General features: G+C 42.1%; 1 protein-coding gene across 18 annotated transcripts in view; it reads left to right on the top strand.

Moving 5' to 3' along the window:
- The window catches only part of polb (polymerase (DNA directed), beta), a 67,481-nt gene that overhangs the window by 27,300 nt on the left and 12,528 nt on the right, over window positions 1–27,653 (top strand). For 6 of the 18 annotated variants that reach the window (XR_011351514.1, XM_069917556.1, XM_069917559.1 and 3 more), the window contains exons 11-13: window positions 3,088–3,174; window positions 4,449–4,522; window positions 27,249–27,313. Coding sequence is in view for 16 of the 18 variants with exons in the window: in XM_069917556.1 (XP_069773657.1) it covers window positions 3,088–3,174; window positions 4,449–4,522; window positions 27,249–27,313 (226 nt within the window). In the remaining 2 variants the exon portion in view is untranslated. The other 12 variants (XM_069917560.1, XM_069917562.1, XM_069917568.1 and 9 more) reach the window with 8 other exon arrangements.

The raw sequence follows: 27,653 nt of genomic DNA on the forward strand, positions 1-27,653 counted from the left end.
ATTTCCTCCTTTACACTTTAATAAACAAACTGCTGCTGCTGAGTGAAACGGAGAGAGTTTTACCTTGGGGTATTGCCTTTTTCTCATGCTGGTCTGGTTTCGGTCTACAGTTGTGCTCATTTCACAGAATCTTACTTTCCCCAATGGCTTCTTAAAAGATTTTTCGATCCAGATTCCTGTGACAAATCAATGCTGGAGATTTAATTCTTTAGTGCAGTGGAGACGATCTTTTTGTTCATGTTTCCTTGATCTTCTCGGAGAACATCTCATTAACATTATCAGTAGCTGTATGTGGTATAAAATCTTGATAGGGAATCCGATAGTGAAGAGTTGACCTTGTATGTGTTTACAGGGATTTGAGTGACTTTCTTGAAATATACAGAGAGAAAAAAAATTTGTTAACTTGGGTGTTAAATTAAAGTCATAGATTTAAAATAATTGACAAAGATTCCAAATCATAGATTAATTTTATTCCCCCAATGTTGTTGGGACATGGAACACAAAATAGATTTAAAATTGGGGAGTTTATTTTGGTATACATAGGTAAAATGTACATAAGCACCAAAATTTTACTTGTAGCAATCAAATATGTAAGTAAGATATACCAAATACAAATAGTAAAATATTAGGTTGCCACAGTATGTCGAGACAGGAAAGAGGATAAATATTAACGGATAAATATTAACGGATAAATATTCACAGTTGCAGTTAGTTCAAGTAAATAAAAGTAACATTTAAGCAGTGCAGATAGATCTTTTGATGGTTTCTGAGTAGTTTACCATTAAGGTTACAGTACTGTAGTAAGGAAGGTTCGAGAGCCTGACCACTGTTGGATAAAAACTGTTCCTGAGCCTTGAGATGTTGGAACGGGCCTTTGTACCTTCTCTATTCAATATGATCATGGCTGATTCTTTGGAGCTACTCCCACATAGCCCTCCTTTTCTAATCTTTCCAAAATGTATCTACTTCCTCTTTTATTTAAATTTAATTTAAAAAATTTAATAGTCATACAGCACAGTAACAGGTCCTTTTGGCCCACACATCCATGCTTCCCAATTGACCTACAATCCCCGTTTCAATTTGAATGGTGGGAGGAAACCAGAGGCCCCCCCGCCACCTCAACCCCCTCCCTTTCCCTCCACGAGGAAACCCACACAGACACGAGGAGAATGTAGACAACACGGGATTCATACCCAGTCCCAATCACTGTAACAGCATTGTGCTATCTGCTGCTCTAACTGTGATGGCCATTTTCTAATGATATAGCCTCTGCAGCCTTCTGTGCTGGAGAATTTGAAATTTGCCATCTTCCTGTTTCTTTTTATATACTGGATAACCTTCAAAAATTTACATTCAATAAGCAGAATTCATGAATCCAATAAGATTTTGAAACTTGTATATCCTTTTGTATATTTTTATACCTCTGGGTAGAGGATTTGTCTGTCTTAATTACCACTTATTTTCTCAGTCACTGTTTTAAAATTGAAAAAATAAACTCTCTATTCTAATTTTTAGACTGGTTTTTTAACCTCTAGTATTTTTCGTCCTTTGAGAATGGGTAGAGTATCTTTATAATGCATCACCCTCGTCTCTCTCTTCCATGAAGTTACATTTCCCTTTGCTAATATTTTTTAAAATCTTGAATGTTGGAGGTTTTCCTTTTTGTTACTTTGTCAGGTAGAGTTTTTTAAATGACCTGAATAAGTTAATAAAAGTTGATTGATGGGGGCTGACCATTTTATCCTTGAACTGAGTCAAGTCTTGAGAGGAAGCCCAAGCTTTTCTTTCTGATTTATATTGATGTAATTGCAAAAAAGTACCCCCCAAAAATGTATGCATCAGGAAACACGTAGGAACAGCAACTGAATCTCGGGATTACTTGCCTGGCTGTTCACTAGAATAGAAAAGGGCATGGAAATACTTAACAGTGCAGAGAAACAAAGGGACCTTGGGGTCCAAATCCATACATCTCTCAAGGTTGATGGGATAATTAAGAAGGCCTATGGGATACTGGGCTTCATTAGTCGAGGGGAGGGGGGAGGGGTGAGAGGTCATGTTGGAACTCTATATATCTCTGGTGAGGCCACACTTAGAATATTGTGTTCAGTTCTGGTCACCTCATTATGGGAAGGATGTGGGAGCTATGGAGAGGGTGCAGAGGATATTAGGATATTTACCAGGATGTGGACTGGATTGGAAAATATTAGGCAAGATTAGCAGAGCTCAGGCTTTTCTCTTTGCAATGAAGAGGTGTGAGAGGCAACTTGTTAAGAGGTCTACAAGATTCTAAGAGGTATTGATAAGGAGACATCCAGCACCTTTTTCCCAGGGCAAGAATAGCAAGTACCAGAGGGCATCTATACAAAGTGAAGGGAGGAAAGTTTTGGGGAGGTCTCAGGGGTAAGTTGTTTTTTTTACACGTGTTGTGGGTGCATGGAATGCCTTGCTGGGGTTGGGGGGGGGGGGGGAAGGTGGGTGTGGTGGTGGAGGTTGAAACATTAGGAGCCATTTAAGATACTCTTAGACAGACATATTGATGAAAGTAAAATAGAGGGTTATGAGGTAGGAATGAAGTTTTTTAAAATTGTGGACGTTGGATGACTGGTCTGGGCCTTGTGTGGGTGATGAGATTGTATGCCGCATTTACTGCAGCTGTACAAGAGGTATGCATCAGGTATTTAGCCTTCGGTATTATTTCTTGCAGGTTTTCTTTAGAGTGAGGAAAATCCCTTGGAAATTTAGTTATGGTGCATAGTATCATCTGCAGTTTATTGAACTAAGATCAAGGCTATCACTGCCAGTAGTGTTACGGAGAACAAATGAAACTCCCTCCCAATACCCAAGAGGATTGTGGAAAGAATCAACAATATTAAAGATCTTTTTGTCAAATTTTGATTGTATTTGGGGGTGGGGGGGAGGAGGGAGAGAGAAAATGTATTTTGAACTGTGGAAGGATAAAGAGTGTGGCATGCAAGTATGCTGGTTTGATTAGGGCAAATGTTTAATGGTGGCACTGATTAACAATGCTTGGATAAGAAATCCATTGCAGCTCAATTACCAAGATTTTTTTTATTGGATCTTTTTCAGCCTAAGCTTCTTAATAAAGTTGTGGAATGCCTGGAATCAATAAATTTTGTCACCAATACACTTTCAAAAGGAGATGCCAAATTCATGGTAAGTAACATTTCTCCATTTGCTGAAATGAGAAAATTGTATTGCAAGTTACTGAAGGCTTTAGGGAGGAGTTTTTACTTCTTTATCTGCTTTGTTGATGTCATAATTAGAGTAATGGAAACTGATGTCTTTAAATATTTATGGGTGGGTATCTATTTAAAAAAAGCAATATAGTTTTAGGGCCATTGCCTTTTTAATTATGAAGAACATCGCTTTTATTTCGACATGAATATTACTTCATAGTTGAGAGGATTGCCTGCAGCTCCTCTCTCACAATTCCAGATCATTACCCAAGTATGTTTCTGATCTGCAAACCATGTAAGAAGAGGATCAATAGAACAATAAAAGGAAGGTCTCAAAACTTGTGTTGCCAGTAAAATATGAAATGTATGGTTTCTATATGATCTTTACTTTATGTAGCAGTGTATTCTGGAGCAGGAGACTGATCCCCAACACAGTTCATGAAGAAACTTGTTTATGTGATCGACCTCTCATCTTGAGCAGGCCGAGAGAGGTTTTTCACCTTCCACTTTCATATACTAAATATTTTTAATACACATTTAGAGATGAGGTGAGGCATATCCACCAAACACATAGATGTTCAGCTCTCATCTCTTGAACAAAAGATAAGAACCTGAGCAATCTCCTCCGATGTCACATTCTCTGCTTGATCTTGAGCTTACGGTCTCCTGTGCAGGGCAGGTAGCATGTGTGGAAAGAGAATCAGTTAATATTTCAGGTATATGATTATTCATTAGACCTGGAACAAGTTTGTTTTCTCACCAGTGCAACCAGTGTTTCCTGTGTTTTTTGTTCTTACTTAATGTGAAATTATAGGCTTTCAAATAAAATCCTTTTCTGTTTTATTTTCAATGTTTTGTTTTTCTCCAATCATATTTCTTTCATCTTTAGAATTTGCTGGCTTTATCTGCAAGTCCAGTTCCACACTTTCCACTTTACTAACATAGGCAGTTTTGCGTTCAAGTTTAGATGCAGTGGTTGTTATTTGACGAGAGCACGCCGCAGGGTCTTCTGGAATAGTTTAGATGTAGGAAAGTGCAAAGGAACAAAATCCCTGACTGAGTTATGTGGGAGTACGCATTTGATCCACTAGTTCAACCACAAGGTTGTTTTTTTTTCCTCTGTTTTAAGATTTTAATTGCTAAGGACGATTTAATAATTACTGAGGGTAACCAATATAGTGGTTGTTTCCAGTTAATGTTTTTAAAATTCCACTTAATGCTCTTACCTAATTTTCAAAATCTCTTTCACAGATCCTTCCTGATAGTCAGGATTATATAAACCCTTGCATTTACTTGACTAATGAAATTTTTAACACAGCAAACAAGTGAGTGCTCTATTGTAGATATACAGCAAAAATAGTAATCTGTCTGAATATTCAACCTAATAATGTTTCAATTCATTTGGAAAGCATTAAATTGCATGGATTGAATTGTATCTTTCTGTCTAAGCACCTTGATTAAGTGTTACAGCTGCTACTTCCATATCTTCTAAGAAGGTAGAGGTGTTGGTATGCTTTCTTGACTAATCAGCAACCTGGTTGATCTAGATCAGGTCATTGAAAATGTTGTGAGTGTGCTCCAGGAAAATGGTTAAATTGAGAGTGTCCAAATGAATCTGCCCTGAAACCTACCTGATGGTAATGTTTGTTAATTTTCAGCTTAGGTCAGTCATGCAATCAGCTTTTGAACTTTGTAGTAGGGTGCTGGAGAACATAGAACACTACAGCACAGCACAGGCCCTTTGGCCCTTGATGTGCTGACCTATATATTCCTACCAAAAACAAATAAAGCCTCCCTACCTCATAATCCTCCATTTTTGTTTCATCTGTGTGCCTGTCTAATAAATGCCTTTGATGTTTGAACCTCCATCTCACCCCTGGCAAGGCATTCATAAATATCTGTGTAAATAAATAAATACAATTTAAAAAAAAAATCCTATCCCTGATGTCTCCCCTAAAATTTCCTCCCTTCACTTTGTACAAATGTCCTCTTGTGTTTGCTGCTCCTGCCTTGGGAAAAAGGTGCTGACTGTCTACCTTATCTATGCCTCTCAGAATTTTGTAGTCCTCTATTAAGTCACCTCTCATCTTTCTTCACTCCAAAGAGAAAAGTCCCAGCTTTGCTAACCTTGCCTCATAAAATCTATTTTCCAATCCAGGCAACATCCTGGTAAATTTCCTCTGAACCCTCTCCATAGCTTCCACATCTTTCTATAATGAGGTACCAGAACGGAACACAATACTCCAAGTGTGGTTTCAACCAGAGATTTGTGGAGTTCCAACATGACCTCACGACCATTCTCCTGTCTAATGAAGGCCAACATCCCATAGGCCTTCATGACTATCCTGTTAACGTGCACGCAACCTTGAGTGATGTATGGATTTGGATCCCAAGATCCCTCTGTTCTTCCACATTAAGTATCTGACCATCAGATACTGTACTCAGCCTTGAGATTTGACCTTCCAAAATGCTTCACCTCACACTTATTGAACTCCATCTTCCACTTTTCCGCCAAACTCTGCAAACCGTTTATATCCTTTTATAACCTGTGACACCTTTCAGCATTATCCACAATTCCTCCAACCTTTGTATCATCAACAGTCCTTATTGACCACTTCTTCCACTTATCTAGGTCATTTATAAAAATCACAAAGAGCAGGGGTCCCAGTATAGATCCCTGCGGAACTCCACGAGTTACTGACCTCCAGGCAGAATACTTTCTGCTTTCAACAGGCAGTACTTGGGTTGATTCTGCTGTCTAGATGGAATCTACAGTGCCCTCCATCATGTTTAGGATGAAGACACTTTTTTATGCTCCACAGTTTGAAATTTATAATCAAACAATTCACATGTAATTAATGTCCACATTTCCCGATTTTATTCAAGGTTATTTGTATCCATTTTGTTTTGAACAGGAAGAAATTACAGCACTTTTTATACATAGTCCCCTCATTTCAGGGCACCATAGTTTGGGACATTGGGCTTCACAGGGGTTTGTGAATTCTCAGGTATGTTTAATTGCTTCATTGGTGCAGATATAAGAGAGCTGGGGTTGCTTCTAAGCTTTTGATCACTTTTGCAGTCTATAGTTGCCAGTTTTCAACACAGAATTGTGCCAATAAAAATCAAAATAGCCATTTTTGAGGCTGATAAACAAGAATAAAACAGTAGGAGACATCACCCAAACCTTAGGATTACCAAAATCAACGGTTTGAAACATCATTAAGAAGAAAGAGCATACTGGTGATCTCAGTAATCGCAAAGGGACTGGTATTCCAAGGATCCTCCCAAACATTATGGTGCCCTGAGGGAACTATGTACAAAAAGTGCTGTAATTTGTTCACGGTCAAACCAAAATGTATACAAATAACCTTGAACAAAATCTGAAATGTGCACATTAATTACATGTGAATTGTTTGATGACAAATTTAAAACCATGAAGCACAGGGGCAAATAAAGGAAAAAAAGTGTGGAGGACTTTGAACAGCCTTATTTTGGAGTAATTTATCCAGCCATCACAAAATTGTCAAAGAGTAATTTCGCTATAAATTTAGTAAAATTGCCTGGCTCCTTGGTAAATATGAAAGAGGACCTCTTCATTGCTTGGAATTGACACTTTACAGAACTACAGTCATCATGTACGTGATTGATATGCCCAGGACAACTTCAGATTTGTTTATTTTATGTGAACATATCCATTTGTTTTCAGGACATCTTGGATTGAAGTCTGACACTATATTTTGAAAACTGTGGTTTACTAAATACATTTTATAAGCTCATGTGTGGAGTGGGATCGTGCCACTTGGCTCAACCAGTGCAAGCTCCACTCCAGCAGTTTCTTCAGCTGAATCTGTTGGCTTATTCTCCATTCCTTTCTTCCTCATGTTTTGTTCAACCTTCCATTAAAGTGTGCCGACCCAAAACATTGACCATTTATACCCATAGATGCTCTGACCTGCTGAATTCCTCCAACAATTCTTGGTTTGCTCAAGATTCCAACATCTGCATCTTTTATGTTTCTTTCCTTAAGTGGGCCTATACTGTTCATCTCATCATTTCTCCATAATGGGAAGTTACACCTTCTCACCATTCTTCAATACTGATTTATTTTGAATTTTCTATTAGATTTTTCAGTCGCTGTCTTATAATGATGGTCTCTGGCTTTGCTAGTTCCCACATGAAAACATTTTCGCAAGTCCACTCAATCAAAACTTTTAATCCTTTAACTGGACATCTAAAATGCAGAAAGCTCCAAAATCTAGCAAGTGGGGACCGGTGGTTGGGGGAGGTGGCCAGGCAACTGGCGGTTGGGGAGAGGCGGCCGGGTGGCCAAGCGACTGTGGTTGGGGGAGACGGCTGAAGGACCGGCAGTTGAGGAGGCGACTGGGCGGCCGAGGGACCGGTGGTTGGGTGAGGCAGCCGAGGGACCGATGATTGGGAGAGGCGGCTGATGGACCGCGGTTGGGGGAGACGGCCAAGGGACCGGCGGTTTGGGGAGGCGGCTGAGGGACCGGCGGTTGGGGGAGGCGGATGGGCGGCCAAGGGACCAGCGGTTGGGGATGGTGGCCGAGGGACTGGCAGTTGGGGGAGGTAGCCGGGCGGCCAAGGGACCGGCAGTTGGGGGAGACTGCTGGGTGGCCGATGGACCGCGGTTGGGGGAGACTGCCGGGTGGCTGATGGACCGTGGTTGTGGGAGGTGGCCGAGGGACCGGTGGTTGGGGGAGGCGGCTGAGGGACCGGCGGTTGGGGGAGGTGGCTGAGGGACCGGCGGTTGGGGGAGGCGGCCGAGGGACCGGCGTTTGGGGGAGGTGGCTGGGCGACCAAAGGACTGGCGGTTGGGGGAGGCGGCCGAGGGACCGGTGGTTGGGGGAGACTGCCGAGTGGCTGAGGGACCGCAGTTGGGGGAGATGGCCGGGTGACTGGAAGGGGGTGGGGGTGGATACAGCAGCACAATTCGGGTGGGCTTTCCGAAATCCAGAAAAATCCGAAATTCGGAACACATTGTCCCCCAAGGGTTCCGGATAAAAGATTGTGTACCTATAATTTTGAAGACTTATTTGGTTATCCTTTAAAAACAAGGGATCCTTAAAACGAGATGAGTTTGAGTTATTGCTAATCAATTTGCAACTCTACAAAGGAATGTAAGAGGATGCACTTTGATTTTCATCCAGATCTTTGAAATCAAGTCAGTAATGTTTATCTTAAATTGCTTCCTGTGGGTAAACTGACACCTTCATTTTATCATTTCAGTCCTTGCTATTCTTCTAAATTTAATGCACCTGATCTGAGGGAGGTTTTGAACTTTTAATCACATGTTTTTCCTCTGCTTTTGAAGTATTCTGACAAGTGTGGTGAGGTTTCTATAGGAGTGGCAGAACACGGCTGGTTTACACTTCAGAAGTCTGTTCATTGATCTTAGTTTAAGATCATCATAAAAGACCTGTTGTATCTGTTCATCTGCCGCTCTTGAGGTTTTTGAAAACAAGAGTTAGTTAATTGTACTCCTAAGGAGGTGTGAAGTACATTTTGATAAAAATAACAGAATTAATTTTTGTTGAATTAGTTATCCTTCAAGGAGAGATCTTGTTGTCAAAAATATCAAGATATAAATGGAGAGTGGCTTTCTTTCCTGCATTGAATGATATAATTGTGCAGACCACACTCAAAGGTTGATCTCTGTTGTTCTTGACGTTTCAGCTGAGCACATCAGCCCAAATGTCTGTTAAACTCTGCTGCTTGCACGTGATGGATATCCTTTCACCTATCTATCTCGAAGCTGATTAAATCCCATTGTTGTGTCTGTTTGCATCAATACTCCAGGCAGCCCATCATACTCGGTGTATAATATATGCCCTGGCACATCTCCTTGAAACTTCCTCCCCTCATCTTAAACACCTGTCCTCTAGTGTGTGATGTTATTGCCCTCGAAAAAAGATTGTCGACCCTATCAATGGTTGTGATTTTATACACCTCTATCACCTGATGGTGAACCTTGTTCAACAACTGCAGGACATAGAACCTCCAGTAATATGTTGCTGTGGAACGTCATTGCCCTTCAACAATGACGGTTCACAGTGAGCCCCGAGAAAATGTGTGCTCACTACAATGCACTAGAAAAATACCATCACTGATTTGTCTATCCTTCAAATGATAACAATGCAGTGACCTCTTCCAGAACCTCAGATTCAGATTTATTGGTCAGAGTACATATATGACATCACGTGCAACCCTGAGATTCTTTTTCATGCAGGCCAGGCAGAATTATCATTTATTGGTAGTGCAAAAAAAAACTGTACTCAATGAACACGTAAACAAATAAAGAAATGTAAGCAAACTGACTGTGCAAATCAGAGAGGAACAAAAATCAATAAAGTGCAAGAGTCCTTAAACGAGTCCCTGACTGAGTTAATGGTTGAGGGGTCTGATGGTGGAGGGGGAGCAGCTGTTCCTGAACCTGCTGGGGCAAGTTTGTGGGAGCTACACCTCTTTCCTGAGGACAGCAGCAAGACCAGAGTGTGTGCTGGGTGGGGGGCTAGTGTGGAGATAAGATTTCCAGCTAAATATCAGCAGGAGTTTTTTAGAAATACTGGTCATCTTAAATTATTTCCAAGGGTTCATTTAATTTATATATTTTGACAATATTTATAAAGCAACTAAACTTTTTTCTTATTGCTTTGATCAGTACTCTGCTGGAATTGTAATCTTGAGTTCATTGCCATCTCCATTAGGAGAGACTAGGGCAAAGATTTGACATCTTGGGCTCCTTGTGTATGAAATAGAAACACACAGAAATGTTTGAGAAACTCAGCCAGTCTCGCAGTGTCCATAGGAGGGTAACGATTACATTACCAGCATTTCAGGCCTGAACCCTTTTTCATGGTACAGGTATCAGCAAAGAGCAAGAAGACATCAGAATAAAGACTGAATTCTGGCCGGGGGAGGGATCAAGACCCTCAAAAGGTTTTAATTGGATACGATAAGAGGAAAGGTGAGAATTGGTTTTGGCTCTATGAAAGGAGACCGGGAAAATGTGGGAGAGAAAGAGAGAGACCAGGCTAGGGGAAAGGCAATGGGGGAAGAAGGGGGTGGGAGTTTTAAATAGAAGCAGGGGGTCTATGTTAATGCCATCTGGTTGGAGGATGCCCAGACAGAAATGAGGTGACTACTCCCCCTCCCACTCTTCAATCTTTATCCTGATACCTTCCTGTTATTTGCTTGTACCTCAAAGAAGAGCTCGGGCTCACAACGTCAGAAATATATCTTTACCTTCTATGGACATTGCGAGGCCGGCTGAGCTCCTGCAGCATTTCTGTGTGTTTTTACTACAATTATGGCTTCTGCAGACTTTCATGTCCCAATCAGTATGAACAAGTGTAAACCATAGCAAGCTATCAATCTTCAAAGACAGTGTGGCTTTCAGCATCTTTCTCTTAATTCTCTTTCTATTAATAAAAGCATTTAATTGTGGCTTTCCAGTATTTAGCTTTTTATGAGACTTTGTAGATCTTGACAACACATTAAGGAAATAATTCACTGCAATACAGGTATGTTCATAATTTATCAGCTTGATTTGATAGTCTTCACCCTCAACAAACTGCTTAATCAAGAAACTATCAATACACCCAATGATATGGCCTCCACAACTGCCTGTGGTGACAAATTCCACAGATTTATCACCCTCTGGCTGAAGAAATCCCTCTGTTCTAAGTGGCCGAACTTCAATCCTCTTGTCATCGACTTTCCCACCATGAGAAACAACCTTTCTACTTCTACTCTCTCCACGCCTTTCAACATTCAAAATGTTTCAGTAAGATTCCCCCCTCATTCTCCTAAACATCCACAAGTGCAGGCCAAGAGCTCTCAGATACTCCTCATATGATGCCTTTCATTCCCAGAATCATATTTGTGAACCTCCTTGGACCCCTCTCCCACATCACCACATACTTTCTTAAATGAAGAGCTCAAAACTGCTCACAATACTCCAAGTGAGGTTCACAGTGCCTTATAAAGAAAGCATCAACATCCACAGATGCTGCCTGACCTGTGGTATATTTAAAGGTATTAAATAATGTTTGTGAGACCAGATAAATCAGTTTTTGCAATAAAAGATGCATTTTCAGTGGAAAGTCAAAACAAAATCTGGATTTGTAAAAATTAGAGCAGGATTTTTTTTGCCTAATGAAATTTAGGATAATTTATGTACATTGCTCTTTTCCAGATTTCTGAGCGACAGATAAAGATTACTTCAAAGCAGAGATATTTATCACATGTCTTGACTGGACAATCTTTTGTCTTAAACTCTTGTTACAGTCTATCAAATAAATTACTGTTTTCACAGGACAGATACAGGCCAGAACTTTACGGAAACTGTGGTATGATCCAAGCAAGATTCTACACAAGGTTAATCTAAGTTGTCTGCTCTCTCCCCATGTGGTTTGACTGCTTGGGGGAAAAAAATTGTTTATTAACCCTTAAATTTAAATGAGAGATTCTTTAAACCGTCGCCATGCCCAGGGGCGTGCTGGAACTGCAAGGGGAGATGAGTACCATGACTTTGGGTTTGAAAGGGAGTGTTCAAGATTTTGAACAGAGCACCCCGCAAAGGCACCGAACCAACTCCTGCTATGCCAGCTTGTCCTTGTGTGGGTCGTGGCGGCCGTCTACCCTGCAACAGTGTGACATTCTGCCCGGTGGCACTCACACCTGCAGACCCCCCCTTTTGCACCACCAAATTGGATTTAAATTTAAATTAAACTTTAAAGTTTGACATGCAGTACCATAACAGGCCCTTTCAGCCCATGAACCCATTCCGCCCAATTGACCCTCAACCCTGGTACATTTTGGAAAGTGGAGCCCGCGTGGAAAACCCATGCAGACGTGGGGGGAATGTACAAACTCCTTGCAGGCAGCATGGGATTCGAACCCCAATCGCTGGCGCTATAACAGCATTGTGCTAAGCTCTACACCACACATGTCAAACTCTGGCCCGCGGGCCAAATTTGGCCCACGATATAATTATATTTGGCCCGCAAGATCATTTCAAAAATGTATTAGAGGTGGCCCGCTGGCCGCCGCGCCAGTATAGCGCATGCACAGCTAATACTATAAATCCCAGAATGCATTGGCGTCAGCCCGCTAATCGCCCCCACCTCCTCTGTTTACGTTGCAGGGTCTCACCGTGGACTCTGGTTTTGGAGCCTGGCCGGTGTCAGGGGAAGCCAAGGCCGCTTCCCAGCGCCCGGAACCGGAGGCCTCGGGCCTGACCTCGCCAGGACCGTTGCCCACTCCCCCTCCCTGCCGCAGGCCGACCCGCGTCTCACGGTGACGGGGCCGCTGATCCGCCGAGATGCCCCCGCACTGTCGTTGTCCAACCCGATCGCCCGCAAATCCCACCCTCCTGCACACAGGCCTGAGTAAGTATTATGAACTTTAATCTCAGGGTAAAACGATCTTCCAATGGTTTCATGTCACAGTGATAAATATATTCCTGGTTAAAAAAAAGTCCAGCACCTGGATACAAGCTCATTAGGCATAAAACTTGAAAAGTGTGTAAATCAAAGGATATCTGTACCAATGGAAAAAGGGCATGGCATATAACCCTGCTAGAGTTCATGCCCACAATCAGTCACCCATTTGATTGTTTCAGGAATCATGTTATTCTTCCACATTCTCAATAGCCCTCAGATTTTACTATTCGACAGCACACTAGCAACATTTGACAAATCCTCTCTAGAGAAATATTATTTATTGAATATTTTATTTCTCATTTGTTAATGCTTCTGGAAAGAGTTTATCCAAAACTATTATTAAACATTTATTTTAATAAGAAAAAGTTTAACATTACATATGTTGAAAGAAGAGAAAGTTGAAAGAACATGCAGATGTTGTTGAAAATTTTCAATAAATATTTAGTTTGGCCCTCGACTTAGTCCAAGTTTTTAAATTTGGCCCTCCGTGAATTTGAGTTTGACACCCCTGCTCTACACTAACTATGCTGTCCTCTCAGTTCTTTTTGTGATTTGTGGATCTGTGTCCCCAGATTGATAGAGGTCTACAAGATTCTGAGAGGCATTGATAAGGTGGACTGCCAGCACCTTTTCCCCCAGGGCAGAAATAGCAAACACCAGAGGATGTCTGTAGAAAGGGAGGAATGTCTAGGGGAGATTTCAGGGGTAAATGTTGTTTTATTTTTATTTAGAGTTGTGGGTGTGTGGAATGTCTTGCCAGGGGTGGTGGTAGAGGCTGAAACATTAGGAGCCATTTAAGAGACTCTTTATCAGGCACATTGATGAAAGAAAAATAGAGGGTTACAGGGTAGGAAGGGTTTAGTATTTTTTGGGAGGAATATATAGGTCAGCACAACTTCGAGGGCCAAGGGCCTGTACTGTGCTGTAATGTTCTATGTTCTATCCCACTGCTGACTTTGGTCAATTGTATGAAGTCTGCTCATTATTCCTACTAGATGGCAATCACAACACAAAGTCAACTGCTGGAGGAAATCAACAGGTCGAGCTGCTCCTGCAGGGGGTGAAATGAGTTGTCGTTTCCGGTTGAGACCCCACATCAGGACTGAGTGCGGAGAGGGAAGAAGGCCAGTGTGAAGAGGAGATGGGTAGAGATGAGATGGACTAGTAGGTGGAGTGAGGAGGACAATGGACGATAGATGTGAATAGACATAGAGGAAAGAGTGGGAAGATGGAGCCAGATGGGAGGAGCAGGGGGTGAAGATAGGTGCTGGCCAGTGATATGCAAGAGCTCAAATGCTAACAGTCGTTGAACCTGACAAGCAAGGAAGATGATTCTTCGAGCTTTTAGGGAAGAGATGAAGTGCAGGTGGGGAATGGTGATGAAAAGTGGTGTGGGAAAGATGGGAAAATTGGAGGAAGAGAGAGGGGAACACGGGAGGCAAGTGTTACTTCAAATTGGAACACTTAGTGTGCATCATGGAGTTGTGGACTTCCTAGATGTAATATGTTTTCATCGGACCATGTGCAAGCAGTGGAGAATGCTGAGCATGTCCAGGAACATGGGAGGGGGAACTCAGGATGGCTATGGTGGACAGCGGCTCTGCAAATTGGTTGCCTAATCTGTCTTAGGTCTTGCTGATTAAAGATTACTCCACACCAGGGCATTGAATACAGTTGTCCAGGTTGGAGGGGGTGCATGTGAGCCTCTGTGTTACCTGGAAGGGCCTTTTAGGTCTCTGGAGGTGGTGAGGCAAGACAATTCAGAATAAATGTGGCACCATCTGCTGTTGCCGGGGAAAGTGCCAGGGATCAGGGAGGGATGAACAGTTCAGGGAATTGCGAAGGAAGTGGATCCTGTGAAAAGTGGAAATGCTGGGGAGGGGAAGATGTAACTCACGATGAGACCTCGTTACAGCTCGTGAAAATAAATTTTTTGTTGGCCTAACATTCGTATCTGGCTATTTACTAATAATGAAAAGTTAAGAATATTCTAAACTCTTCCCAATCATTGTGGCTGTTTTGTGAAATGTACATAGAAGCAGTTAGACAACACATTTAGCACAATGCTGTTACAGCGCCAGTGACTGGGGTCAAATCCAGCGCTGTCTGTAAGGGGTTTGTATGTTTTCCTCGCGTCTGTGTGGGTTTCCTCCGGGTTCAAAACTTACAGGGTTGTAAAAATGTAAGGTTAATTTTAACATCTGAGTGTGCAAATGAAAACAAAGTAGTGAAACCTTGGAGTTTTAGTTAGCATCTCTGGAGAAAAGTCAGTTCAACGCTTAGCCTTTCATCAGCTGCCACCTGGATTCTTTGCAGTTCTTCCGGTGAAGGTGCTCAATATCTTTGGTTAGTGAATTCCAGAATTGAGACCCATGTCAGGAACAAATTACCTGACCTATTCATGACAATATAGTTTGATTCTAGTGTCGATGGAGGGACAGCATCATGTTTCCTTGACCGAATGGAGGGGAATGTACTAGTTGTGGTGTTTCCATGTACCTGCTGCTCTTGTTCTTGTCGGTGGTGCTAATTGTAGCTTGTTCTTTTGGTTCTAAATATTAAATAGGGAGCACCCGATTACAGCGGTCTAATTTCACATCTGGACCTAGAATTGAAATGAAGATGAAAAGGTCAAAGTGAGGCTTATTAGTATCGGGTCACAGTGTGAACATGAGGCATCACAGGGTAGCTCTCTCAAGATCAAGATTCAATTTATTGTCATAGTAATAAAACAGTGTCATATTACATGAAATTTCTATTTGCCTACTGCAAGGTATACAGATTCGCCACCGGCAGGAATTGCCTAAGCGCCTCTTGTAGTTTTTGCAGTCAAGCTTACAGTCAGAAACAGAAACAAAAGAGAGTTCCCCCTCCCCATCACCACGCCCCCCAGAGTCACCAAGTGACTGTAGCTTCACCTTTAGCTCTTCCGCAACCACACAGAGTCCAGTCCAAATCATTGGGCAACCCGAGCTCCAGATCCAAACCTCCAACATGGTCAGGACCCTCCAGTGCTTTGGCACCTCCTTGCATCCCGGTTCCAATACCTGGTACCCCTCCAGCCAGTTTGATCCAGTCTCCAGCAGTCCTCAGTCTGGCACGAGTCTCCTGACAACACCCCACAGCTTCCATGGGTTCCTAGAGTCACCAGCAGCCCGCTGCAAGCACTGGACCCTCAACCGCACAGCCCCCCCCCCCTGCTCTGCTGCCGTGGTCACAGTCCCCACGGGTTGTCCCCTCTGCTTCTCCCTCTCAGATGGTGCATGATCTTCCCGTCCTCTGGTCCCCTGCTCCGGTCCTCTCCTTTCCCAGAGACTGCAACCCCTCGTGGCTGCTGCCGATTTATAGGCGCTGTGATCTTGGCAGCAGATCTGTGGTCGCTGGAGTTCAACTAAAACCACCATCAGCTCCCCAACGAGCTGTTCAAAGCCTGTGTGGAGTCAATGGCGGTCGACTGGGCGGCTGGAACCTGCGGGAGCGCTGCATCTCCACTGCCTCACTCCTTGCTGGTCCGCAGCAGCACTGCCATCTTTTACTGTATGATACAAATTAATATAGAATGGAAAATCATGCAGTAGACCGTAATTATCTGAAACAGGTTTGCTACTGCTTAGTTTCATTGAAAATCCTTGGAATCAGTTGGCAGAGTACACTTTTATCCCACACTAATAGACAATAGGTGCTGGAGTAGGCCAATTGGCCCGTTGAGCCAGCACCACCATTTATCGGATCATGGCTGATCTTTCCCTTCAATAACCAATCCCAGCCTTATCCTCCTAACCCTTAACTCCTCTGCCCACAAGAGCCTTATCCAACTCTCTCTTAAATCTATTCCAACAAATCCACCCCCACTACCCTCTGCGGCAATTCATTCCACAGACTCACAACACTCTGGGTAAAAAAAATTTCTCCTCACTTTTGTGTTAAATGGCCTTTCCTGTATTCTTAAACTATGCCCTCTAGTCCTAGTCTCACCCATCATTGGGAACATGTGCTCCGATTTAACCCTGTCAAGCCCTTTGATAATCCTAAATACCTCAATCATGTCTCCCCTCATCCTTCTAAACTCCATCGCATATAATCCAAGTCTTTCTAACCTATCCATATATGACAATCCTGCCACCCCGGGATCTAACCTCATAAATCTGCACTGCACTCCCTCTATAGCAAGTATGTCCTTTGTTAAATATGTGGACCAGAACTGGACGCAGTACTCCAGGTGAGGTCTCACCAGGGCCTTGTACAACTGCAGGAGGGCTTCTCTACTCCTATACTCATGTTATTTTCATGTACACCACATTCTTGCTGTAATTTCTTGGGAGTATTTCTGTGGGAAAAAAAATATTCTCTTTTGTCTCAGTTTTATAGGAGCTGCAGTATTTTCTTTTGAAAGTCATGCTAGCCCAAATGCACAAGATGATTTATGGAGAACTTGAAAAGAAAATGTCCATGTTCCTTTGTTTCAGTGAAACAACTTTTTTTTGCTGGAAATGGATGGAATGAAGATCAGAAGGGATCAGTACTGCTGCTGGCATGACTTGGACTAATTGTTGTGGAAACAAATCAAACGAGAAAATTAGCATAAGCTCCTCCTCACCCAGTAAAAGTCAAGCTTATTGTCATCTGACTGTACAAGTACAACCTGACGAAACAGTGTTTCTCCGGTCCTCAGTGCAAAACACACATACACACAACCAGACATAACACACAGACAGACAAATAATACATATGCAGGACAAGTTTTTCATCTGCAGAAATAAATAATTCATGAATGTGAATGTCTGGGATGGTTAGTGTTGGGAAGAAGCTGTTCCTCAGCCTGGTGGTGCTGGCTCAGATCCTCCTGTATCTCTTCCCCAACGGGAGCAGCTGAAAGATACTGTGTGCGGGATGGAAGGGGTCCTTAATAATTTTGTGTGCCCTCTTCAGGCAGCCTGGTATTAGTGGATGTATTGTTTTTTGTATTTATGGAGTTTTGTTACGAAACTTTAAAGCTGTGTACTTTAAGTTGGTCTCCAGTAGTGTTAAAGGAAGAAACTTGCAGGAACAATTTGAGTGTTCATGTGAGGTTTGCAGCCATTAGCACGCGTCCTTGTGGCCTGCAATTGGTGGACAATGGTGGATTGGCCTTTTTTTAAAAAAAGGCTTTAGTGACAGTAGTGAACACATGAAGAAAGAAAAGATTTATTCAGTTTTTTTTAATCCTTGTCGTGATGCCCTGTTTCTTAGAGGCAGGCAAATTCTAATCTTTGGTCAGTATAGTTCTTTGGGTTATGCTGTGGATGTTAATGGAGTCCTGGTGAATGTGCCCTTCCTGGGGAAATCTTTAGTTTTCATTTATTAATTTTTCTAAAAATAGACTGAGAACTGATTATTTCAGTGTTGTACAACACAGCCATATCCCAGGGGCAGGTTGAGTGCCCCTTATCCAAAATGCTTGGGACCAGACGGATTTTGGTTTTTGGGTTCTTTGGATTTGGGAACAATGGAACTATGTAGCACAGTAGCATCAGCAGAATGCCTGGATCAGCAATTAAACATGAACAAACAACGGCAGACATTTTGAGTACCAACATGATGCCACAAGTGGAAAATTCACATGAAATAATGTTTTGTACTTGCCAAAAAATTTATCTCTGCTTACAAAAGAAGACCACCTCCCTGCCACCGCTGCCGGACCCAACACCTCCCCCCAGTCCCTGACTCTGGTCCCCGTTCCTGCCTGGGAGGCCAGCACCACACCTGATTTTGAGAATGGAGTCGTCGTCGCCAAGTCCGGCTGCAGCTGATGCTGAAGAGTTGGACCCAGCTCCGTTTGGTATCTCCCCAGCAAGAAGTAAAGAGTTTGTTATTTTTTTAGTTATTGTAATTAAACTGGTGCCATCAGAGCCCCACATGGGCAAGTCAGGTGTTGATTTCTTTTTCACTTGTGATGTCATGTCAGTGCTTTAAAAAATTCAGTTTTTGTATCTTTTCGGTTTTCATATCTTCGGATAATGAGTTCTCAACCTGTGCCAGCATTAGATCAGTAACATTCTCTTGCCTTGGCATTTCAAGTACTGTCCAAATACTGCTTAAACGTTGTGAGTGACCGCCTTCACTTCTTCAGACACACATTTCGAGACTCCAACAAACCTATGGAAAACAAATTCCCTCTGAATCTCTCATCTCTCACCTTGAACCTTTTCCCTTTGCTTCCAACATCTATTTCCCATATATTTTAAAATATCTCTTCAGCTGCTGCTGCCCCACTTATCCAACCTTTTCTTACCACTGAAATGCTTGAATTGAGACAACAGCCTAGTGAATTTCCTCTTCACTCTGCAAACACAATCACATCCATTAGTGTGGTGATCAGAACTGCACACAATACACCAAGTGTGGCTGAACCAATGTTTTACAAAATTATAACACGACGTTCCAACTCTAATCTATAACATAGCTGATAACGGCATCCCATATGCCACCTTTTCCACCTCAATTACCTGTGCTGCCACATTCAGCTATCAGTGATTTGCCCCCCAAGGTCCTGCTGTTCATCAACACACCTTGTGACTCTACTATATTGCATATGACCTACCCTTGTTTGCCCCTGAAAATGCATCACTTTACATTTTTCAGCATTAAATTTTATTTATTGTCCCTCTACCCACTTGATCTATATCTTGCAGTAGTCTTGGGTGATCTTCCTGGATATCTACACCAATTTTTCTATCGTCTGCATTCTCTATCATGACTTGTACATTCATGTGCAAGTCTTTAATACACATCACAAGCATGAAAGGGTCCAGCACCAGACTTAAAGAACACTCCTGGTCAAAGATAGAAGCTGGAAGATCGATACTGTGCTCGTGGAAGCACATCTGCCTCTTTCAGCAAAATTAAAGTTTTGTTCTAACACTGATCAGGAAATACTGAATGTTTAGAAGAGCATGAAGATCATTGAACAATTTATAATGAATATTTTTACCGATCTAAAATAGTTGATCTTAACTGCTTGGGAATTAATCTTAAACCCCAGCTCTAGTTGTGAAAGGCTTCATGCTGTTGCTAGTAACTTGCCAAGGCAATTTTGTGGTCACAGGTCTCCAGTCTGAGTAACAACCCTCCACTGCCGTCCTCTGTCTCCAACAATTGCCAATTCTGTACCCAACTGGTCAGCTCACTCTGGGACCCATTCCATCTGGTTAAAAGTCTGCTAAAGATCCTATCGACAATATCTACCACCTGGCCCTAATTGACCATCTTGGTTCCCACCTCAAAAAATTCAGTCAAGCTTGTGAGATATGATTTCCCATTCGCATGCACAGTTAGGTTGGACCAGCGACAGGGGGTTCGAACCTCCCGCTGTCTGTAAGTAGTTTGTACATTCTCCCTGTGTCTGCATGGGTGCCCTCTGGGTACTCCAGTTTCCTCCCACTGTTCAAAATGTACAAGGTTGTATGACAATTTGGTGTAATTGGGCTCATGGACCGAAAGAGCCCGTTACTGTGCTGTATGTTTAAATTTAAAACCACGTTGATTATCCCTATTGATCCCTAGCTAGAATTTTGAATGACTATGTACCATGTACTTGTGTACATGACAGTAAATTTGTTATTATTAATCAGTCCTTGTATGTCCGAATGCAGGTAGATCCTATCTCTCAGGATCCCCTCCGGTAACTTCCCAACAACTGACATTATCCTCACTGGCTTATCCTTGCAGCCTTTTTAAAAATGAGAGAACAACTTTAGCAACCCTTCAGTCTTCCTGAAGAGAAAAGTGAGTTGCAGGATGTGGTCACCCCAAAGCAAGATGATGAAATGCTCCAGAGGAAGCGCGAGACTTTAACCTAATTGTATGCGGGTCTAATTTTGGGTTGATAATTGATTTAATCGCAAGTGTGCTCCAAATCTCTTTTTGAAAGGAGTTTAATGAAATGCAATGCATGCAGTTGTAATTTATCGGGTTGATGGAATATCTTGTACAATTCTACAATGCATTGAGTTTTTTTAAACTAAGACTTGAAGGCAAAGCTGTCAAACATTCATTGATTTGGTATTGTGCAAGTGAAATTACAACTGCCCAAATTAATTTCATTTAGGATCTTGGAATAGATGAAGATTTTTATTCCATCAGTTGGTGTTTCTAAACTTTTGGCTAGAAATATCATTATCCATCACAAGTTTTGAATGTACAGTATTTGTTTATATTGTTAGGTGTAAAACTGAAATTGTGGTGCTCAAATGATTTTACCTCACCATAAATGGTTGAATGGTGCTGGACTGACCCAACCACCAGAAGGGCTGCATCCGCAGAATCAAGAGTTTATTGTCAGGAACATGCCATAAAGTTCGTTGTTTTGTGGCAGTGTTACAGTACTGGCAATCGGGATTTGGGTTCGAATCCCACACTATCTGAACGAGTTTGTACATTCTCCCCTTGTCTGTGTGGGGTTTCCCTGAGGTCCGGTTTCCACTCACCATTCAAAATGTACCGGGGTGTAGGTTAATTGGGTGGCACAGACTTGTGGGGCAAAATGGCCTGTTACTGTGCTGTATGTCTTAATTTAAAATAAATCACATTAAAAATAATTGTCCAAAGAAAGAGGAAAAGAGGTGTTACCAACTACTTGCCAACTGGATATGGAGGACTAACCTCATTTGCCTTCTGTACACCGATGGGAAGTGAAGTCTTAGTGATGACTCGGTTTCAAGTCAACTCAAGTTTATTGCCATCTGACTATACAAGTGGAGCCCAATGAAGCACTAGTTAAGTAAATTCCAAGGAATTTCAATGGTGTATTGCTGAGTCCCTGGCCAAGAATGCCCTGGACCAGCTCTGATGTAATGCTTTGTTTTCTGCCAAATCTGTCAACAATTCTTAACATTTAAAGTAAATTATTTAAAAGGTAATTTAAGGCATTTTAAAACAACTTACAGTTAAACCCCCTGGTATCCGGCATCTATGGGGATTAGTAGATGCCGGATAAGTGAATTTGCCAGTTGCTTGAGATTGCATATTGTGTGGATTAGCGAACTGGTCCCTAGGGTGCACCAATTTTAAACTTTTGTATTTTTTACCTCTTTATATTTCCCTTTTTTTTGCTTGAATTTTGGATAACGGGGATTTTACTGTACTTTGTTTTGTTTGTAGTTTTTTTTTAAAATGTTGACACAACATACTTAAAAATAATTACATTAAAGTCTTTTAAATCTATCTAATCCACAGCCTTCAAAGTCTTTAGATCCTAAATTAGGTCTGAATGTTGATTCAACAGTATAATGGAGGGTTGTGATAGATATCCTGGCACTTGCCAGTCAGGATGCTTTGGAATTTAGAAGTTTATAGAAAACTCTATCCAAGACTTGGTAAAATTTATGAAATTGAATGCTGATGGTTGCCAATTCCAGACACCTAATATTTAATCCAATAATTTGTAAGGGATCATTCTACTATAAGCTTCAAGATCCAGAATGCATTCCTCCAAGTAGGCTTCTACTTCAGGACAATCTTTAAATAGTACTTATCAAAGTGTCACTCTCACATGTCTGTTCATGACCTGATGTATTAACCTACATAAACCACCCGCAAATTGGAGGAACAACACCTGATTTTCCACCTGGACTCTCTCCAGCCAGATAGCATTAACGTTGACTTGTTCAGTTTCTGCTAATCTGCACTCCCCTTCCCTTCCTCTTTCTAGTTCTCCTCCCTCCCCTTCATCTAGCCTCCCTCCTCCCCTTGATTGCTACTATCCCCTCCCTCCCTTCTCCATATCACCTCCTGCCTTTATGACCACACCATCCCCCCCCCCCCACCCCACTACTCTTTTGCTCAGATGCCTGTCAACATTTTTCCATACCTTGATGAAGGGCTCAAGCCCGAAACATCGGTTCTGTATCTTTATCTTTGCAACATAAAGGCACTGTTTAACCTGCTGAGTTTCTCCAGCATTTGTGTGTTTTTTCACACACAAAACGTAATATGTGAAACAGACTTTCAAAATAAAGTTAAAGCATAGGGAGAGCAGCCGCTGTCTGCTTGCTTTGGTGCTTAATGGGCTTAAAATTGTTTGGCACAAAAGTGGTGATTGTGTTACTGAGATTAAGTAGATCCTTGAAAATGTATTATTTTGCAAATTGTGTGTTGGGAATAGCAAAGAAGGGAATATTTCCCAAATATTTAGTGAATTTGTTTTGCTTAATAAGTAAAAATGCAGAAATGCTGGAGAAACCCAGTAGGTGTCGCAGCATCCACAAGAGGTAAAGATATATTACTGACATTTTGGGCCTGAGCCCTTCTTCAAGGTATGAGCAGGCAGGTATCTGAATTAAAGACTAGAGAGAAAGGGGGTACAATGGGAGGGGCAGGAGTCCAGATCAAACAAAAGGTGTTAATTGGATATGGATAGGAAGGCAGGAGAGAAGAAGGGTGAGAATTGTCTGTTGCTTTTGGCTCTGTGGAAGCAGAGCTGGGGGAAAGGAGATAGAGAAAGGTTTAGGGGGGGGGTGGTGATGACGGAGACCGGAGAAGTTGATGTTAATGTCATCCAGTTGAAGCGTACCCAGATGGAGGATGAAGGGTTGTCCCTCCAATTTGCAGGTGGTCTCAATCTGGTAGTGCATGAGAACATGGACAGACATGGCACCACTGGACAGGAAATGGACTTGGGTGGCCACTGGGAGATCCATGCTATTACGGCAGGCAGAGCTGATGATCTTAACGAAGTGATCTCCCAGTCTGTGCCCAGTCTCTTCGACGTAGAGGAGACCACAATGGGAGCACTGGATGCAGTAGATGACCCCTGCAGATTTGCAAGTGAAATGCTGCTTCACTTGGAAGGACTGTTTGGGGCCCCAAATGGTGGTGAGGGAGGATGTGTGGGCATGTGGACTATCTTCTGCAGTCACAGTGGTAGGTTCCAAGGTGAGGAGGGATGAATGGATGAGAATGTTGGAGGGAAGGCAGAGAGGAGAAGAGGGGAATATCTGTCTGGTGGTGGGATCCCGTAGTTATTGGCGGAAATGGTGGAGGAGGATATGTTAGATGTGGAGGCTGGTGGGGTGGTAGGTGAGGACAAGGGAAATCCTGCATTGTTCCAAGTGGGGGCAGAGTGGGTCAGGGCAGATGTGTGCGTAGTGGAAGATATGCAGGTGGGAGCCGAGTTGATGGTTGTAGAGGGGAAGTCTCATTGTTTGAAGAAGGAGGACATCTCTAATGATCTGGCATGGAAGACTTCATTTTGGGGGCAGATTCCCTCTCTGCCTTCCACAGGACAAGAGTGTCACGGAGGGAGTGGTTTCTGTGGAAGGCAGAGAATGGAGGAGAAGGGAAGATGTGACTGGTACCTGCCTGCTTTTTACTCGTACATTGAAGAAGAGCTCCGACCCGAAACATTACTTATACATCTTTACCTCCTGTGGATGCTGCGAGACCTGCTGACTTCATCAGCATTTTTGTCTTTTTTTTTCCTACAATCACAGCATCTGCAAACTTTCATGTTTCACTCCTTGGGCATAATCATAACCATATGTAATCACTTTTTGTAACCCATTTCTGAGCTCAATGTGTCGTGACTACCTCGTAATAAATGTGGAAGGTGGGTGGTAAGGGTTGTGGTTAATTGTAACTGAGTTAAGTTAAATGCAGTATTATTAGTGGTTAGGCAGCTGCGCCCTCTTGTCTGTTTGGAATGAACCATTGTCAGACAGTTGTGAACCTTTGAAGCGCTGTTTGTGACTTCAACTGAAGCTTTGATTGTGTGGAGGCACCAGACAATTGTCTGTTTAACTAGCTTGTCGAAATATTGATGGCTTGCTGAATTGCCAGCATTCCAAGCTGAAGTCTTGCTTCCTTGCCTCCCTGCTGGAACAGCCTACTCATTTTTGCCAGGAGTCCTTTGGTGACAGCTGCTTTAGAGACACTGATGAGGAAGTATTATTACGCTTTGAACAACAGAACCTTTGTAAAGTTTTTTTTTGACTGACCAAACCTTTCTTTACTGTGGTCTTGAGGCATATTTCATTAAATTAATATCCTGAATAACCCATACGGTTTCAATTCCTCACTGTAATAATGATCACAGAATGGGTTGGGCTAGAAACTGGGTCTGAGCTGTGGTTTCCTAATTTGATGAACATTTTGAGCACCTTGAGCTCCTCATCAAAGCATTTTGATACAGGCAATGTGCAACTGCCGGAAATACGCCCAGGCAGTTAGTGGCAACATTTGTGGAATGTTGGTTTGATATCTGGACTGTCATGCAAGCACACACACACAATTTTTTTTTAAAACCATATAGAAAAAACAGATTTGGACAATGGAAGAAAACTGTTCGCTGTCCAACATATAATGAAATCTTTAATTGTTGATAATTGGGGATTTGGTTGTAGGTGAGTCAGTTCTTGAAGAAATAGTGAGACATGTGGGAGCAAACTGGATCCATCAGGGCAGAGGCAACATGATTTCAGCAAAAGCAGGTCCAATTTGACAAATGTAGTGGAGTTATTTGAGGATATAACGAGCGCAGTAGATAGATGGTTGTTGTTAACCTGGATTTTCAGAATGCGTTCGATGATGTGCCCCATAAAAGACTTATTCATAAGATAAGGTTGCATGGAATTGGGGGCGATGTACTAGCACGGATAGAGGATGGATTAACCAATAGAAAGCAGAGAATTGAGGTGTAGGGGTGTTTTTCTGGTTGGCAATCAGTGGTGAGTGGAGTGCCACAGGGGTCGATGCTGGGCCCACAACTGTTCACAGTATACATAAATGATCTGGAAGAGGGGGCAGTGTAATGTATCTAAGTTTGCTGCTGACACTAAATCATGCAGAAGAGACTGAGAGAGATTTAGGTTGGTTAAGTGAGGGGGCAGATGGAATACTGGAGAGGCAGACCTCTGGAGCTCTTCGTGTAGTTCTGATCTCCTTACTTGAGGAAGGATGTACTGGCTTACCTGGTTCCCCAGGTTGATTCCAGAGATGAAGTGGAGAGATTAAGTCGACTGGGACTTGTACTGGCTGGAATTTAGAAGAACGAGAGAGGCTCTTGTAGAAACATTAAAAAATTCTGAAAGGCATAATTACTACAGGCCTATCATCACATCGGCCGTGATCAGATTGAATGATGGAGCGGGCTTGACAGGCTGAATTACCTACTCTTGCTCCTGTTCTGCAGAATAAGTATTAAGCTTATTTTTAATAATTAAACAGATGTCTCTGGCCAATAGGCCTATTCATTAAACCTATCTCCATCTCTAGGAACTGAGATTTTCAAGGAAGTGGTCATTGCTACACGTTAAAGACAAGATTCCAGTCATGAAGTGGTTATTGAAATGCTTTGCCTTGTACAGTGATTAATCAATGTACCCTGAAATTATTCGGCCTTTGGATCACTACAGGCAAACCACTACCATGAATCCTTGTTTGAAACCCACCATTTTATAATTGATTTCATAAAGGCATTAAGCATGAGAGTCAAGGTTGTTCCTAGAAGATCAGTGAAAGAAAATGCACTATCCATGACCAATAAATCAATGCTGAGGTGTCTAAACAGATTGTGTGAGTGAGAGGAAAAAAGTGTTGAATCTGAAGTTTTGTTTTCCCATTCAGAGAAAATGTAGCCTAGATGTATTGTTCAGCACGTTGATATCCTCTTCCAGTGTTGTTCTTTGGGAGTTTGTTATAAATGGGACGATCTAACTCATGGAGGGCTGCAAGAATTGGTTTTTGGCCCTCAATTACTTTCTGTTTGTATTAATGACTTAAAAGAGGGCACAGAGTGGAAGCTGTGCATGTTCAATGGTGACGCAGTAACAAGTGGAAGAGGATATTTGGATTCTGTAAATAGCTTGAAGAGGTGGGTGAAGTCTTGAAAAACAGAACAATGTCGAAAAAAGTGAGGTCATGCACTTTGTGAGAAGGAATCAAAAGGCAATATCTAACTGGAGAGAGATTAAGTATAACAGTGTGCAGATACAGCAAATAATTTGAATGACAATGACCTTTACTACTAGGGGTTTGGAGTTTAAAAACAGAAGTATTTTAATTGGACAGGGTACCAATGAGGTTGCACTGAGTACTGGGCATAGTTTTGGTCTTATAAAGAATATACTGACTTGGAGACTTCAGATGGTGATTCACTGAGCGAATTCTTGGAATGCAGGGATCTCTTTCAATAAAAACAGTTATTACCTACATTATTTGCAGTTTAAGGAATAAACCTTTTGGAAAAATACAAGATCCAAAATAGCCTGACAGGGTAAATGTTGAGATGTTGCTACCACAAGGAGAATCTTGAACATTGGGACATAGCTGGAATGTAATTACAACTGAGAAGCATAACTGTTTCTTTTCACAGGGGGTTATGGAGACTGGATCAATGAACAGTGTTAACATGGAAATAGAATTTTGTTTGCTAGATTGCGAATTGAGAACTAAGATCTGAGGCCTTGATCATAATGAGGACCCCTCGGCCTATTCCTGTTCTTCTTGCGTGTATACTCTAGGCTTCTCGATAAAGCCCAGTGCGCCGTATAACTTGCTTTTTCAACCTGATGAATCCCTGATTCTCCTTTTGCCTACCTTCTTTGAACAGGGTGTCTGTCGGCTGCCAGATGAAAGTGATGGCAATGAGTATCCATTCAGGAGAATTGACATTAGGTGAGTCTATGCATAACATTTACAAATAAATGAATGAAGTACTAATTTTCTGATGCACCTAACTGAACAGGTTTTTTGTATCTCAGTGCAGTGATCTTATTTGATGTGAAGAAATAATTTTTCAGAAATTATTTGTGAAGCTGTTTGGTGTTTTTGATTTCAGACTTGCTTTTCTATATACAGGTACACAATCTTTTATCCGGAACTCTTGGGGGACAGTGCGTTCTGAATTTCAGATTTTTCTGAATTTTGGAAAGCCAGATTTAAACCCACCCGAATTGTGCTGCCATATCCACCCCCACCCCCTTCCAGTCACACTGCCATCTCCCCCACCATCGCC

This window comes from Narcine bancroftii, chromosome 2, assembly GCF_036971445.1.
Source record: "Narcine bancroftii isolate sNarBan1 chromosome 2, sNarBan1.hap1, whole genome shotgun sequence".
Taxonomy (NCBI): Eukaryota; Metazoa; Chordata; class Chondrichthyes; order Torpediniformes; family Narcinidae; genus Narcine; species Narcine bancroftii.